The sequence below is a fragment of the Ictalurus furcatus genome, chromosome 20 (genome assembly GCF_023375685.1).
Source record: "Ictalurus furcatus strain D&B chromosome 20, Billie_1.0, whole genome shotgun sequence".
Taxonomy (NCBI): Eukaryota; Metazoa; Chordata; class Actinopteri; order Siluriformes; family Ictaluridae; genus Ictalurus; species Ictalurus furcatus.
The window spans coordinates 8,626,099-8,643,588 of NC_071274.1; the positions used below are offsets into that span (position 1 = coordinate 8,626,099).

The window sequence follows — 17,490 nt, forward strand, 5'->3', positions numbered from 1 at the left end:
AATATGTTGAAGCCATCTTAAATCTTATTATTTTATTTCATTATTATAATATTGTTACATTTATGAATATACAATAGAGTAAGTTCATAGAATTCATACATTTGCTTACCTGATCACTTACCTGTTTATCCATAGAATTACTTACCTGTTATCTGTACTTGATTGCTCACTGAACCTAAATTACACTTCTAGGCAGGCTGGGTCCTTTATACAGGAAGTAATATCTACCTTAGACTGCTAGTCAGTAGGAGCAAAGAGTTTTCAACTGCTTTGTTAGTCAAATGTCATTTTTGTTTTGTCGCACTGTGCCTTTTGTTTGAAGGCTTTTTTTTTTCTTTTTTTTTACTACTTCTATTTGCTTGTGTTCATGTTGGATAAACCCTTTGAATTGCCTCAGTAAACATAGCGTAAAAGCACATTGCCTGGAATCCAGCTGGTAAAACATGTCTGCCTCTGCCAAAAAACGACAGCTGAGTCATGGTTGGATATTCCAGCAGGGCAAATCCACACAAAAAATGGTGAACCACAGAATCAAGCTTTTGACATGGCCATCCCAGTCCCCTGACCTTGAGCTGATGAGGAGAGGCCACAAGAGAGGAATCTGGAGAGATTCTGTACATTTTCTTATAAATTTGCTACAACTAATGGTTAGATACAAACCACAGATTTTTTCATAGCCTTTTTTAAAGCCATCTGTACCTAGGATGCCAGTAATTCTGTAGCTGAGTGTATTATCTCTCTTTTGGCCTGTGAGCAAGTGCTGCTTTCTACATCAAAATATTGCTAAATGCAGCTTTTCTTTTTCATTTTTTAATACTGACTGACTTCATTTGGACCTAGGATATAATGAAGACCCAAAAAATAATTTCAGTATTCAATTTATGGCATGTTCTCCCTGTGCTTCTGGGTTTCCTCTGGGTACTCCGGTTTCCTCCCCCAGTCCAGAGATGTGCATTATAGGCTGATTTGGCATCTCTATAGTGTTTGTGAGATTGTGCTCTGCGATGGGCTGGACCCCGTCCAGAGTGTCCCCCGCCTTGTGCCCTGAGGCTCCAGGCTCCCTGCGACCCCATGTAGGACAAGCGGTACAGAAACTGGATGGAAATTCTGGCACATCAAAAGTTAACTGAGTATTTGAATACCTGTGCACACCCCTAATAACTGTATTTATGCACATTTGTATGATAGTGTGTGTGAGTAAATATAACTCTTTTCTTGTAGAGAGACACGATGCTCTGTATGTAGTGGGAGCATTGGACGAGGCGATGGAGCTGAGAGGGATGCAGTACCACCCCATTGACATTGAGACTTCCATCATTCGAACCCACAAGAGCATTACAGAATGGTGAATACATGCGTGCATACACACACTATTATTCACACTTGTGCATTCACACACACAAATGTACTAATACGCTAATATACACTATACACTAAAACAGAAGCAGGCGTATAAAAGGTTTAAACATGAAAGTATAGTTCAGAAACAGAATAGTTTTGATCTCTCTCGCTGTGTGCGCATGTGCATGAGTTGATCTTGATCTCTCTGATTGTGTGTGTCAGTGCTGTGTTCACCTGGACTAAGCTCTTGGTTGTGGTGGTCGAGCTGGACGGTTCAGAGCAGGAGGCCCTCGACCTGGTTCCCATGGTAACCAACGTAGTTCTGGAGGAGCATTACCTAATCGTGGGTGTGGTGGTTGTCGTGGATACCGGCGTTATTCCCATCAACTCGCGTGGAGAGAAGCAGCGCATGCACCTGAGAGACGGCTTTCTCGCTGACCAGCTCGACCCCATATATGTTGCCTACAACATGTAGAAAAGACAAACTCAAACACTTCGCTTAAAAATGTAGAAAGACACACACACACACACACACACAGCTGGGTGCATAGACATGGCCTAGAAAATGCAGAAAAATGCATGTTTAACCCTAAATATGGAAACCCACTGACAGAAACATGCACTTTCTCTAACACACTTCACATATTTGCATTCAAACCCATATAAATGGCTGAAAATATGTAGAAACACAAGCATAAACAATTATGTTTGGAAGCTGAAAGCACTAACTAATATCATGCAGATAATTAAGCAGTGTCATCTCTAAAATAAAGAACTGTAGTCGCACACACACACACACAGGTAATGAGTAGATATGAGATCACAGGTTTGTTACCCATCATCAGTCTGTAGTCAAACAGGTTGCACTTTGCCTCCCCATAAACACAGGAGAACATGCTTTTTTTTCTTTTACTGCATGCAACAGTAATACAGAGTTTTCACTGTCTACATTGAAGGACACAATGGAAAGAATATGTTGCATGCAAACAATTTACCACATGAAGTCAATCCAAAAATGTATCTTTACAACTGATGATTATCAGACAAAACATGTATTCTGATTAGCCAACAAAACCAATTCTCACTTTTTAGCTAGAGGTTACAGAGCCCGTGATCAGGAAGTGTGCTGATGCAGTAGACAGGTTTACAATGTTACATGCATAAACAAATGGCATACATAATCAAGCACTCACCCATATATGGGCCACGGCGCCTGTGTATATAAGGGACTTGGAGACGTATCTTAAATTTTCTTTGGTGTTTGTGTTTTGTTAACGTGCAATTCATTGTTTTGCTAGTGTTGCGTAATTTTGTTTAACCTGCAATATTTTCAAGTCAGGGAATTTTATAAGATATTTACTGTCAAGTCTGACATATTGCTCATATTATCTGAAGGCTTTCTTTCTTTTTTTAATATTTGGTGTTGCAGAAGTAGCCGTTTTATACAAAGACATATCAAACAAAACATTTTAAATAACCTATTTTCCTTAATATGTTTGAAATGTGATTTGTGCACAGGTTGTTCATCCCTTTATTTTATGCAACCGCATAAGTTATTTTTCATTTTATCTTTTTTATTTTTGTCTAATGTATTTTCATGTTTTGGCATCTTGTGTGAATAATATCCAACACGCAGATACATACATGTATATATTATGTATAGCTTGTGTTTATGAAGATGACATTAAAGCACTGCTTCCTCTCTGTTGTTGTATGTAGCTAGGGTGGAAAAAGAGAGAAAGTCCACAAAAAATAATGACCGAGGGAAGGAATAACAGTCAGAGAGGTGGAGGTCACTGTGTGTGTAAATCCTGGTTAATTTTTATTTTTCCTTGTCTTACATTTCCTGCAGGACTATGAGCTGTGGGTTCTGTCACTATGGTAACAGCGAAAAAAAGATGTCTTTTAAAATGTCAATAAAATATTTTCTATTATTCAGTAAAAGCATGAAAACTGGTCTCTTTCTCTCATGGCCCCTCTGTTTAAATTCATTGAAATCTCATTCATTAACAGAAGTTTCATTCCATTGTTGTTGTTTTTTTTTTCGGTTAAGATTTGATTAAAGTGGGTAAGCAGTAGCATAAACAAAGTGTTCTATAGTCATTATAGCACTTACATAGCAAAGTTTGAAAGTAACTTCTTGCTGTTTGAATAGCTGAGCCACTGTTCACCCACCTAACAAGTCAATTGTGGGTCTAATCTAACCTAGGAAAAAATTGGTCCAGAATGATTCCAAGATTATAAACTGGAAGATAAGGAGGCTGGATTGTAAATGTGTCATAGGCACAGTATTATTGAGGGCTGGTTTAGCGTCAATGTCAATTACTCTTTATCTTGAAAATGAGAATGTTGTATGGCATTCATATACAGTGTTTCAAAAAGAGAAGATCTGTGTGTCATTTGTGTAGCAATAAAGGCTGAGGCTGAAGTGTTATGAAGTGGCCAGGGGGGAGTAGGTATATAATAAATAGAAGGGGCCCAAGCATTGAGCCTTGAGGGGTCCTTTGAGAAACACTGGAAGAAGTAGAGGTGTGGTAACTGTTGTTCAAGTAGGGGAGACAGTCTAGCGCCCTCAATCCTGGTATTGTCACAGACTGCACTTAGGTCTGACAATTTAAGGATATTGAGGGCTCCAGAGTGTCCAGTGTCCAGATTTGAGGTCACTGATGGGTGGTTTTAGTTTAGTTGGAATCCAAACTGAATGTGTTTTAAAAGGTTGTTAGTTTGGTCAGAATGGCAGGAATGGAGCCGAGTGGCAAAAACACGTTTAGGGGATTTGGACAAAGAAAAGCAAGACTGGTGATGGTGGTAGGTGCATCTCAAAAATTAGAATATTGTGGAAAAATAATTTTTTCCCCTGTAAATTAATTCAAAAAGTTCTCTATTCTAATATTGAGATACTGGATTTTTTTTATTTCCATGAGCTGTAAGCCGTAATCAAGATTAAAACAAACAAACAAAAAAAGGTTTGAAATATTTCACTTTGTGTAATGAGTCTAGAATATATGAAAGTTCCACTTTTTGAATTAAATTATGGAAAAAATGAACTTTTCCATGATATTCTAATTTTTTGAGATGCACCTGTAGGTGGCACTTGTATTTGTGGAGTAATGTGATGTCATGACACAGTGTCCTGTTATGGGTGATCCACTTTTAATCCATCATCTAGTCAGCCAGCCTAGCTAGTAGACAAACAAATAAAAACAAATAAAATAAAATTAAAAAACAAGAAAGGGAAAAATAGAAAGAAATCTACAACAGACAAACATTTAGGAAAGCAACATTTTAGAGTCAACATAAAAGAACAGATTTATTCCATATGCTATATTGGCAATTTTACTGTTTTATTTTACAGGAAACATGAAAAGAATATTCTTATATTAATTATTCTTCTAAAATGCTTAAATATGCTTATTTTAACTGCTAATGGCACAGTAGGGCAAACATTAATAACATCAATGGTGAAAACAATGAGGAGACTTAATTGTAATTTTGGCTTTCTTGCTGGCCCTGTGTACATTCATTTGTAGGCAAACAAGCCACACATGGGATATGAAAAGATATCTGTAAATATAAGAGGATGTAGCACATTTAAGTAGCTATTAAGTAGATCATTTAAGGTCGTAATTTAATTGCCTACCCAAGGCTCACTACGCCTCTATAAGTCTCTGGAGCTGTTTTTGACAGATGAAAACTTATCCAACTGATACGCCATTTCGTGGTGTTTTGATGATGGTGGTGGTGAGCGATGTCTAACACATCAGTCCAAAATCTCCCATAGGTGTTCATTTGGGTTGAGTTCTGGTAACTGAGAAAGCCGTAACATATAATTTTACACAATTCTCATAAGCATCAATCCATTCAGTGACCACGCCCTGTGGCTGGGTTTTGGGACACCGTGGAAGAAAACATTCCCAAAAGTATAGAAATGGTTCCTCATAGGATTGTCCCTAAAAGGGGACAGGTGACCCCAAACCATGCTAGCAAAATGCCCCAACAATATAACAGAGCCACTATTGTTTTCCTTTAATTTGTCACCTGTCTGTTTGTTTGGGCTTATTATCTTGTTTTATACTGTTTTATGGTAATAAGCAAAATTCATTAGGTTGACCAGATATTTTTTGAGTATGGAACATTCTCAGCATAACAGTAATACTATTATAGTAGTGCTATCATGGACAAGTATCTTTAGTGTCCAGGCTCATCAGAAATTAGAGATGCACCGATAACCGTTTATTCAGAGTGATATCGGCTGATACCGATACTGATAGTTCTGCCTTTTATGCCTTCTTTTAAATTAATAATAATTCATTCCACAATTCTGAAAGAAATGTAAACAAAAACTTTAATCTCTCCGTTTCAGCAAGTTGTTTCACAGTAACTGGTCTCATAAACAGAAAACACATTACTCTAATTAACATGAACACATTAACTAAATTCTGAAGATTAAAGTAAGATTTCTTAACTTATTGAATGTTATTAATTCATATTAACATTGACTGAATTCTAAAAAAAACCTACTTTTAGTCTCACATTCACAAACAAAAGCATTTCTACTTCATCACTGAATATCAAACTGGTAAAATATAGGCCTAATATAAACTCTTTTTTTGATGATATTTAACATTACTCATATTAACATTAACTGCACATGAAATATGCTACTCTACAAATATTTTTTGGTGTAATATATACCTTTTTTTGTCAAACCGTGTTCATTTAAATCTTTCAACGGTGTACTGGTGCTTTAATTCAGCGGGGGGGGGGGGGGGATTAGACTTGATGTTGAAACTCCTGCTTCACTGCTGCTCACTTCCAGTGTAAAATTTTAGCGGTCCAGAGATTACAAACTGCAGTAATGTCATCATTCCAGACAAGAGACATCATCTTTACACACAGCACGAAATCAGTGTGTTTTCCCGCCCTCTTTTGATTGACAGGATATAATCGGCCCTGATCATCGGATGTTTTTAAACTATCGGCCGATGGCGTGAAAAATAGCCTTTATCGGCCGATACATCGGTGCATCTCTATCAGAAATACAGTCACTGATGGGTTGAGAACAGTCTGCCAACCAAATTTCAACAAGGAAAAACGCATCATTGATATGTTGACGTTTTCTGTAAGGAGACATTCATTTAACATTTCTGGAAGGAGTCTCCACTGTCATCACTTTGTAACAGTCAAAGGTAAAGCTGTTCCTTTAAATTTTCCACCATGGGAAAGTCTTTCTCAGCACATTGTTCTGCTGCCTCTGGTGCAAACACACATATGCTGACCTTAAGTGTGCTCTTTTGTGTTGCATTTGAAATTTGAAGTGGGATTGTTTTAAAGTTTAAGCTGTAGAAAACATTTGTTGCTGTGCATGAATTGTATGGGTTTGTTGTTTAGTTTGCTGTCTGCATGGAAACAGACATATATTACTGATATATTCTACATGATATAATATGCTCTCAGACAGATTCTCATATGTGCACTCTTTTACTGACCGCTTCTGTGGCCAACTCACACTTCACACAATGAATTAATTCCCTCATAAGAGCCAAATGGCAATTGGGCAATCATATCACTTCAGATCACTTCAGACGTCAACCAATTAAATAATACAATAGGTTACAATAACACCAGCTTCAGCATGTCATTGACTTTTTAAAAACAAAACCCTATGACGATAATGGTTTATTGCCTCCACTTTGGGGTTTTGATATTAATCTGATTAGATTAAATTAGACTGTTGAGTTTAAAAATTTGCTGTGCTTGAGATCGTTGTCCTGTTGCATGACCCATTTTCAACCCAGTTTAAGCTACTGGACAGATGGCCTCACATTTGTCTCAAGAATATTCTTTTGAAGAAAGAAGCCTTTACTGGTCACATATATATTGCAGCACAGTGAAAATCTTTTCATCACATATCGCAGCTTGTTAGGAAGTTGGAGTCAACGTGCAGGGTCATGATACAGTGCCCCTGGTTCAGGGAGGGTTACAACCTACAACCCGCGCAAGATAAGCGGCACAGAAAATGGATGGATGGACTACATACTGAAATCTGCTGTATTGTTTTGTTCTCACCTGTGGTTATGTATTTATAGAAGTTGGTTAAAACCACACAGTTGTTATTTAGGCCTTGATAAATAAATAAATAACAGAATTGGATGAAGGAGGCTGTAATTTCTTTTTGACTTTTCTCTCTCTGTCTCTTTCTCATCAATACTTATATATACTTAAATATATATACACACACACTCTCACTGAACACTTTATTAGGAACTTAAGAACACATGTACACCTTCCAGTTCATGCAGTTATCTATTCAGTCAATCCTGTGGCAGCAGTGCAATGCATGAAAACATTTAGATACAGGCCAGCTTGCTTGAACCATTAAAATTCTTAGAAAATGTGATCATAGTGATTTTCACTGTGCCAGACGGGCTGGTTTGAGTATTTCTATAATATAATTTATTTTATCTTATTTTTGGTTTTGCATGGTCTGTGCTCACAAGGTGGCGCTTTAACCGCAGTGCACGCGCAGTGCACGCGATACCCACCCCCTTCTCTTGTAATAGGTCTATGTCCCCATTACACACTCTTCCGCGTCTGTTTTTGTAAAATGAGAAGGGGTTGGTCCTTTAACATGTCTTTGGGTGTGTGCTTCTGCCCGGGTGTGTGCGCGCGTGTTTATTCGCTGGCCCGAGGAAAAGCGCGCGCCTGTGGCAGGATGTGGAGAGACACTACCATACACGACCGGAGTGCGACGCCATGCCGCTAGAGCTCGCGCTTCCGTGCGAAACGCAGATGTGTAGGTAGGTCACTTACTGAGACGTGGCAAGCGCTTGGCGCCGGTAAAATGGCAACCGAAAGTTTGTAACAGTTGCGTATTTATTAAGTGAGTAAGTGAGAATACTAGCCGCTCCCTATTAGTCAAGGTCAGGCGAGGACGCTGCGTAGTTTTCCAATCAGCCCAAAGTGATTCAGTCCGCAGTCTCAGGAAGTGCAGGAACTGCGCGCGCGCTCGGTAATGAGTGGAGAGTAGTTTTCCAGGTAGTGTGCACTTTAATTAAGTTTATTCTTTACGTAGCCTGTATTTAGGCTAAACTCCGTTTTATATCGCTTAGTGGAAGTTTATCTTACGGATTGTAAATGAGTGCCACGGTAAATGGAGCAGCAGCACGAGCCCAGGGTCCGGACCCGACTCCGGACCCGACTCCTTCTCCGTCAGGAACCAAACCGGAGCCACTGGCAGACCTGGAGCCGAGCAGCGAGCCTCCGACTGTCGTCGAAGATGCCAAAAACACTGGACTTAAATTCGCCAAGACGTTCCTGCTAGTTTTCCCGGTGTATGTGTTGGGTTATCTAGGGTTCAGTTTCAGTTGGATCCTCATCTCACTGGCCGTGCTGTTTTGGCTCAGACGGAACCAGGGAGCGAGGATTTCAGGAGTAAACAAAGCACTGGCCTTTTTCCAGCACGAGGAGACAGCAGTAAAACAGAGTTTTCCAACTTCCGAGCTGCCGCCCTGGGTGAGTCCAAGCTTTCCGAGTTCACTCGTTATTAAAGTTAGTGAATGTGTTGTATTGTGTAAGGAGTGACACGGTACAGTAAGCGCCCTCTCAGTGCGAAAATAAACCGTGGCTGTAACCTTTGACCTGTAAATGTGACGCAATTACAAACCTGGTGATTCTGACTGAAGTGCTGAAGAACCAGGTCTGACTCAGCTGAACATCAGCTGTTATTGCTTTAGCACTGAAGACTTGGTTCGCTTTACAATCTCCAGCTCTGGCACCCTTTAGCATGGACACTTGGACTTTTTCAGATAGAACACGCTTGTATTAGCACCTTGGATTTAGATCATGTGTGTTTGTGGGTTCATGTACTTTATTTGTTTTTAAGATGAGTTCTGATAGTGAAGATGTGTGTGTGTGTGTGTGTTAGAGGGCATGTATGCACATTTCTGTTTGCATATATGCTGCTTAAACCTGTGTGTGTGTGTGTGTGTGTGTGTGTGTCAGATTTGCAATATTTAAAGCATCATGAAACACTAAACTACATTTTCTGAGATTTTAACAGAGGTGTTCGTATTGCACATCGTAAAAGACAATCTTAGCGTCTGTTAATTTTAATTGTAGGAGAAAGCTGGTTAATTTGGAACTTTTTTCCACTATTTTCGTCTTACTGGTTTAAAATCTCGTCGTGTAATGTACTATAGTACTTCGATGACATGTCGGTGTCCCATAATTATTCATGAGCCTGTGTGTTCTTATCCTATGAGAATCTTAATTATTCATGATGGCACATGGTGCTCTCCTACAGATGTAGTAGTGTTAGATGTAGTAGTTTCTCATTTGTAAGTTGCTTTGGATTAAAGTGTCTGCTAAATGAATAAATTTAAATGTAGTAGATGAGAGAGGCGTTCAAATGGGTCTCAGGTGTTTGTTTCAGTGCTGTCAGAGTTCAGAGTTATTCGGGAGAACTGTGAGAATTGGAGAAAGGTGGACTTCGGACTTGCTCATGAAAGCAGTTTCCGTCTACACGATGATGCGGTACTCAGTACCGAGGACTTTTCCATCCCTTCAAATGAGATGTGTCTAATTTTAACCATGACAGTTTTTCTTGCCTTTTGAGCTAATTAAACCGCTTAAAGCTCTGCAGGCCGTCACGTGCAAAACTATACAGCGAGAGTCCGCGTTGAAGGGAATAGCCTTCGCCTTTTTATTTGTGAAACGCTAACTACTATTCCAACATTTCTCTCTTCCGCGTTGCCTCCGGCTCGAGGAAAACAATGAGAACATATATTTTAAAAACTGTACATACAATATATAATATAATATTAAAGTTCCATGGCCCACCGCGTGTAAAATTATGCAACAAGAGTCCATGTTGAAGGGAAGAGCCTTCGCCTTTTTATTCGTGAAAAGCTTGAGCCTATTAGTTAACTACCATTCCAACATTTCTCTCATCCCTGCTGCCACCGGTTTTGTTATGTTTTCCTCCACAGTCATGCCAGGGGCTAATGATTCAAATAGACAGGGCAGAGGACCTGCACTGCTATCTATTGTGTCTCCATTTAGCCTCCATTTCAGGAGGAGAGAAGTCCTCTGCCTCATCTGCAAACTTTGTCACTATCTATCTTTTTTTTTGTTTGAGTGTTCTGAAGGCTCGCCCCCCTCTTCCTCTCCTGCCTTTCCCTGCCACGCCCCTTCCCTCCCCCAGCCTCCCCCAGCACAGCTATCCAAGCCCATTTAAGCTGCATTTTTCAAAAACATTGAGAGGTCGACTTGAGCTGAAAGACGGCCTTGATAAATAAAATAAGAGGTTTCATGACCCTTTAAAGCACAAATAGAACAGAGATGTATGGTGTTAGGGGGCATCATGGTGGTGCAGTGGGTACCCTTGCTTCCTTAACCTCACCAGCTCAATTTTTGAGTTGTTTAAATGCAGCATTGTTACACAATTGAATTGGTTACCACTGTGTAGTATTGAAAATGTATTGAAGATTAGATACCTTGTGGAACTCCACTGCCATTGTCATTTTGCATAACCTGGCAACAGAATCCAGAGGTGTTCACAACGGCTTAATATCGAGTATCAGCCAATACCAGAACTATTGCGAAAGAAAGAAAATGGGTGTGTACTTAGTGAGGCTGTATTTATAGAATGAAACATGTTTGTAAACTACAGTAGGCTAGAGGGATGGGCAATATCGTAGCGTTTGCGATATACCGGTAGAAATTCTCCCCACAATAATAATGATAAAGCCTAGTTGATGACGTGTTTGTGTGCGATGGTGTGCGACCCATTTGCAGCTTACGTGCAGAGCAAAAACAAGTACGGAGGAAGGTGGACGTGAAGCTGAGGAGGAGTTTATTGCTAAATGAGGAGCTACCTCTACAATCTGGAACTGGTTTGGTTATAGAAAATCAGTTTTATTTTTAGATCAATGTTTGTGTTTCTGAGGCTCTCAAGATCACAGTTGTCACTTGCAGCCAAAAACAGTGGTGCATTTTATATCGTCACTGATATTGTTATCGCAATAAATACAAGAAAATATTGTGATATAGTTTTAAGTCCATATCACCCATCCCCAGTATGCTACATCTTTCATTCCATGTTATGTCTCAGCAGTGCAGATCTCCTATGAAAACACATTATTTAGTTAATTTCTTGTCTAGGTCTTTGGTAGAAATGTTGTGGGCATAAGCTATCTTTAATGTATGTCAGTGCGGATATTAACCAATGGCGAGAACTACAGACTTAGTTCATTGGTACCTTAAATGGAAACAGTAAGCCATGAATAAATGTTGGGAATTGTTTATGAATCAGTGTTGTAGTGCTTTATATTCTGCACTATACGACACATTATTTCCTATTTAGCAGGTTATGCAACTTATAGTATGAATTGATAAGTTATACAAGTTTTAATTGTTGCAACAATCTAAGTGTAATAAATAAAATAAAATCTGTTAAAGACTTAAAGAGCACCTCTTATGGTTTTGAAACGTGCCTAATGTTGTTTTAAATGTCTCATACAATAGATTTACATGTATCCAAGGTTATGGTCTGTTCTAAAGGATTCCTTCTAAACTCCTCCTTTCAGAGAGCATACTCTGCTCTGATTGGTCAGATGTCCCATTCTGTTGTGATTAGTCTACCGCTGTCAGGGTGTTTCAAAAGGAAACGCCCACTACCATACGAGGTTCAGCTACGTCTGTTTGCTAGCAGCCGATGAAGACCAGAGGTGGGGCTTTTTGTTACAAACCTACGTAGGTTTGTGCAGGAAGTAAGTCTGGAATTACTTCCGACTCGTTTCAGCTGTTCAGAATCGGTTCTTTGAAACTCTGTTTGTCGTGTGCTTTGACTTTTGAAACTTTGCAGACTTTATACATTCACAAACAGTTACATAGCACACTACATGAAAGGTAATATTTGAAAAACCATAATCGGTGCACTTTAAGCCCTGTTCACACGGTATGTGTATATACATTTTCGCAATGGCTGCTAATGGAAGTGTTCACACTCAGGTGTGGCAGCAAAGCGTCAAATGTTTTTATCGTCGAGGGGTTGGTTGGTTGGTTTTTTGTTTTTTTTTGACGCTCTGCATGAAAAAGTGGCCGACAAATGAGATTACTGCTTTTGTTCACAAGCCGCTGAAGTTACATAAAAGTACGACTTGATGGCGCTCAAGTACAAAACTGTCTTATCGACAAAGAAGAACTAGTAAAAGAAGACGAAGAAGATACCAGCACCACCATTTTAGTGAGAGTGCGTAAGTGACGTACTCGAAATAAAATGCTAACTGCTAATAAATCTTTCTGCCTACATGCATAAACAAGGTATTCTTTGAAAGCACCAGATTCAAAATTACACAATAAATACTGTATGTGTATTTATTACATTGTGGCTATATTTTTGACAACACTGAATACAAGAATATATTTATTCTAAATGATCCATTTAATTCTTTCAGTATTGCTTTCTACATTAAATAGCATCATTTGTTTCTTTGTCTCTTCCCTGCAAATATGCAGATGATAAGTTCAAGTGGTTTTATTGTCATTCCAACCATATGCAGTTGGTACAGTACACAGTGAAACGAAACAGCGTTCCTCTAGGACCATGGTGCTACATAAAACAACACACTAACCACACGACACAGAACTAAATAAGATCTGCATTCTATATAAAGTGCACATGCAGACGTGTGCTAACAATACAGAACAGTACAGTAACTACTAAAACAGGACAGTAGGCACTGTAAGTGACAGTGTAGCGCTGAACAGTACGCAGTTTTAGTGTGGAAGTGTCTGATATAACAGGTAGTGCAAAAGATAGGTGCCAAGGAGTAACAATATAATTTAAAAATGGTATAAATGTAAAAAAATAACATGCTATGACTGAGTATTCAGCAAATTAGCTTATACCAAATATGGACATAGCAGTTATTGTGGTAGCAGCCAGGTAAAGTAATCTGCTGATTGATAGCCCATTGTATTTATTTTGCACCTGGCATATATATGCATATAAGTATTTTTGACCTCCTATTCAAATAGCTAAGTGCTCCATTATTGCGTCATTGTATCATCATATTGACCACAAAAAAGACTTCATAGACAATACACAATCAATTTGCAGAAACATTAACATTTTGGGCACAACAATAGTTGCCTTATACCCCAACCCCCCCATTTTTTTTATTGATAAAATAACAATCTGCAAGTTACCCATTACCCATACCATAACAGACACTGGCTTTTGGACCTGACAGTGATAACAGCTTGGATGGTCCTTTTTCTCTTATAAAAACACGGCGGAGAATTCGGCGGCCGTTTTGTCCAAAAACTATTTGAAATGTTGACTCGTCGGACTACAAAACACAATTCCGCTGTGCTACTGTCCATCTCAGATGAGACCGAGCCCAGAGAAGTCGGTGGCGCTTCTGGACAGTGTTGATGTTTGGCTTCTGCTTTGCACAGTAAAGCCTTAAATTGCATCTGCAAAACTTTACCAAAGTATTCCCGAGCTCATGTCAGGATATCCATTACAGACTCATGACGGTTTTTAAGACGGTGACGTCTGAGGAATCGGAGATCACGTGCATTCAGAAGTTGTTTTCGGCCTTGCCCATTACGCACCGAGATTTGACCATGCTAATTTGACATAAAAGGGCACAGGTCTGTATTAGTAATGAAAGATAATTTTTTTTTATCATTAAGCATGTACCTAGGCCCATAATAATAAGCTGACACTTATGGTACTCAAGCTGCTGATGGGTAGATGGCCTGTTGACCTGTCAGCATTTTAATATTGCTGTTATAGTTTGTCTACATTGTACAGTTGTCTACACTCACAACTCTAGTTGCGCTGATAATGATATTAAAAACCATTACTTTTCAGCAGTTGTATGCTATAAGCTCAAAGTTTAGAGTGTTGAAAGGATGTTCAGTTCATCATAGTCTGTATGATTATAGGAACAGTTCTTTGGTACAAGTCCACAGTATCCAGGTGAGATTATTCCCTGAAGCAGGATAGAAGCTTAAACTAAAGAAAAAGGGAGGCATAAACTGTTTCTGGAAAATGCAATGTTTAGGGTATCCATGTGGGACCATAAACAACAGCAAAGAGTGAGTCACAAGTGCAGACAGAAGTAACAGGATGAATCAAGCAGGTCTGGAGGGTGAGAGGAGCTGGCTTTACCCACAGTAAAGGATAACACATTGAGTTTAAGGATACAATGCAGATTTAAATACATTTTAGATTGCTGACTGTATACATTTTGGCTACTACCATCTCATATCAGGACAGTACACAAGAGACATGAGTTGCTTGTCATATGCTAGTGTGAACACATGGTTAGGAGATTTTAGCATAAAACCTGCCAGCCATTGTCAGTTTTTCCACTTCGCAGTTGTGTTCTGTTTCTGGAGACCTGCCGTGGTGCTTCTGTTTGTGCAAGCAAACTTGAGTTTAACATGACGAGGAGAGTTACCAGCCTGTATTTCTGTGATCAGATATTAGCTCTGCCATTTTAATAAATGCAGACTGAGCTGCTCTTGAATCATAAGGCCTAGTGAAACTCTGAATTATGTAGTAACTATAGGTGCTGGTTAACAGAAACTAGACTAGATCATTTTTCACACTTGAATATTCACTCTGAAAGAGCAGAATTGGCTTGCTCTGATGAATATGTTAACATATTTCCCCCTAAAGATTAAATGTCAATTAAACGTTAAAAAAAACAGGAATGCAAGAATCCAGAAAAAGGCTTGCATGTTATTTGTTTAGGAAAATGTTCTTTTTAGAAAATTGGAGGAAATTGCAGTGTTTTGCTTGTGTGACTCCCTTTATAGCAACAGAGTAGTGTCACTGATGGAGAGAAGACGAGGAAGAAGAGAGGAAGGAATGTGTGCAGCATATGTATGACATCATCAGGGTGTTCCCTTTTGAGTGTTTCTACAGCAAGAGCCTGAAAATAGACCATTCTCTCTGTCATTCTGTCTGACCCATTCTAATCCTGGGCATCTGTTGATGATATTAGCTTGAGCTTATACCAAATGTTACTGAAAATAAAAAGGGATATGATACAGATAATGATACTGAAGGCTTTTTTTGTATTTATTTAATGAGCTGGATTAATGTTCATGTTCAGACCAGTGGAACAGAAAGTGCCTCCATGCATTCCAGTAATCAGCAGCTGTGCATAAAACCTTCCTACACATTTCCAGTCAAACCTGCTAAGTGTGGAATTTTTTATGTATTAACATTTAATAACAAACAGGTGTGTTCTGAAGAGGCAGTTTTGAGCAGTTACTGTGGGTTAGGAGTGTCAAATTCATGTCCTCCACAACACAACTTGGACGTACTTATTCTCACACACCAAATTTGTAATTAGGTGACAGGTTGACAGAGGTGTGTTGCATGAAATGCTAGCTAGCCTATAGGCTGCCAATAGCTAATGTTCATCTGTACTGGCTGAACAACTCTTTTGAGGCTTTTTTTTATTTTTTTTTTTTACAAGTCTCTGGTTTGTTTAAATAGCTTTCAAATGAAGTATGTGCTAAGCTTACTTAAGGAAGACATTCTTCAAATATTCTACATGTTTCATGTGGCACAGCAAGTCTTTAAAAAAAATAATAAATCATGCCCAGATTTTCAGATTTGCAAAACCTGATACGATATGGCTGAATGTATTATTCAGGGTTTCCGTGGGTCCTTAAAAAGTCTTAAAAGGTCTTAAATCCCTTAATGTAAAAATAAGGCCTTTATTATCATTAAATTCTTAATGTCTTAAAGTCTTAAATTCACATTTCTTAAAAATGCAACTAAACAGACACCGTAAAGAAGATTTAGATTTTATTTTGGTTCGTTGCTGTTTGAGATGGTAAACCCGTGTCACTGTGTTGCACGCAGAGTGTGTGTGTGAACGGCTCATCAGTGTTTTAGAGCGGCTCGGTTCTCAGTAAACGCCGCTCCATACCAACTTCATCTCTGTCTGTGCTGTGAGTTTGAGGCGCTTATAACTTGCATTTAGACACAACACACACCAGATTCACTTTGATTTTACCTTAGCCTAATCTGAAGCATATTTTTGTAGGCAGAGGTTTACAGCATATCACCTGATTGGTAATGAGAAGTGAACTTTAAAAAACTGTTGTCAACTAAATGGAGGTCTTCCTGCGGTTTTGCGCCAAAATAAAAGCCATAAGGTCTAACGCATAAGTGAATTAAATCAGAAATATATTACTGTTATTACTATTTTGTTTTTACTATACTTTACTATGTTACTATATTATTATTTATTATTATTATTATTATTATTATTATTATTATTATTGTTGTTAAATATTATTCCGTGCAGTAATATTACAAAATAGCAAAGGTTTTTCTTTTATATTTTGTTCTTTACAAAAATGTATGTATATTTATAACACTACTTGTTACACTACCCTGGCATTATTACAACAAAACTCATGAACCCTGCTATGAGGGGGTTTCTAATACAGCTGCTGAGGGAGTGATGGTAAATTGGAAAGTCATGGAAAGTCTCTCTTGGAAAGTCATGCAAAGGAAATACAGGGTTTTTTTTTTCTTTCACTGTTGGAGCAAATGGTAATGCAAAAAGGATATTTGCTCTGGAATGGATGTATATTGCATAAACACAATCTATTATAGTTGATATATCGTGTAGCATGATTGAAGTGATGTTCAGTGACGTCCATATTTTTTTGGGGAAATGTCTTGAATATGGTATTTAAAAAGTATTATGTTTTAAGTGCAGATACCTGCAGATACCCTGTTATTGATCAGTCCAGGTTGAAACCTAGAATCCTGATTAGTGAATTCCAGCTTAGTTTTGAATTACATGTTATACCATTTTACATGGATCCACAGTGAGAAATCATAACTGTATTAGCTCACACTCCAGCAAAGTAAAAGCTCCTATGTGCTTGCCCAGTCCATGTTTTGGTCATCCTGACCCGGACTACACAAAAAGGAAAAAAAATAGCATAATTCAATAACATATTTTGTGTGAGTTCTCTGGTTAAATATATTAATACAGATTAAAGGAAACAAATAAATGTAATTATTATCCTCTTCTAAGTTGCAAACACTCAATGCAGCACATTGCACCTTCAACAAAGAGCCAGCAAGTTGTTGGA

General features: G+C 38.5%; 2 protein-coding genes across 2 annotated transcripts in view; both read left to right on the forward strand.

The window, feature by feature from the left end:
• The window catches only part of dip2cb (disco-interacting protein 2 homolog Cb), a 68,927-nt gene extending 64,432 nt beyond the window's left edge, over nt 1–4,495 (forward strand). The window contains exons 37-38 of the mRNA XM_053651209.1: nt 1,222–1,345; nt 1,564–4,495. Of these exons, the coding sequence (XP_053507184.1) occupies nt 1,222–1,345; nt 1,564–1,816 (377 nt within the window). The 3' untranslated portion in view covers nt 1,817–4,495. The remainder of the gene's footprint in view (nt 1–1,221; nt 1,346–1,563) is intronic.
• Nucleotides 4,496–7,982: 3,487 nt separating this feature from the next.
• Nucleotides 7,983–17,490, forward strand: part of esyt2a (extended synaptotagmin-like protein 2a) — a 53,608-nt gene continuing 44,100 nt past the window's right edge. Inside the window, exon 1 of the mRNA XM_053652236.1 lies at nt 7,983–8,856. Coding sequence (XP_053508211.1) covers nt 8,479–8,856 — 378 coding nt within the window. The 5' untranslated portion in view covers nt 7,983–8,478. The remainder of the gene's footprint in view (nt 8,857–17,490) is intronic.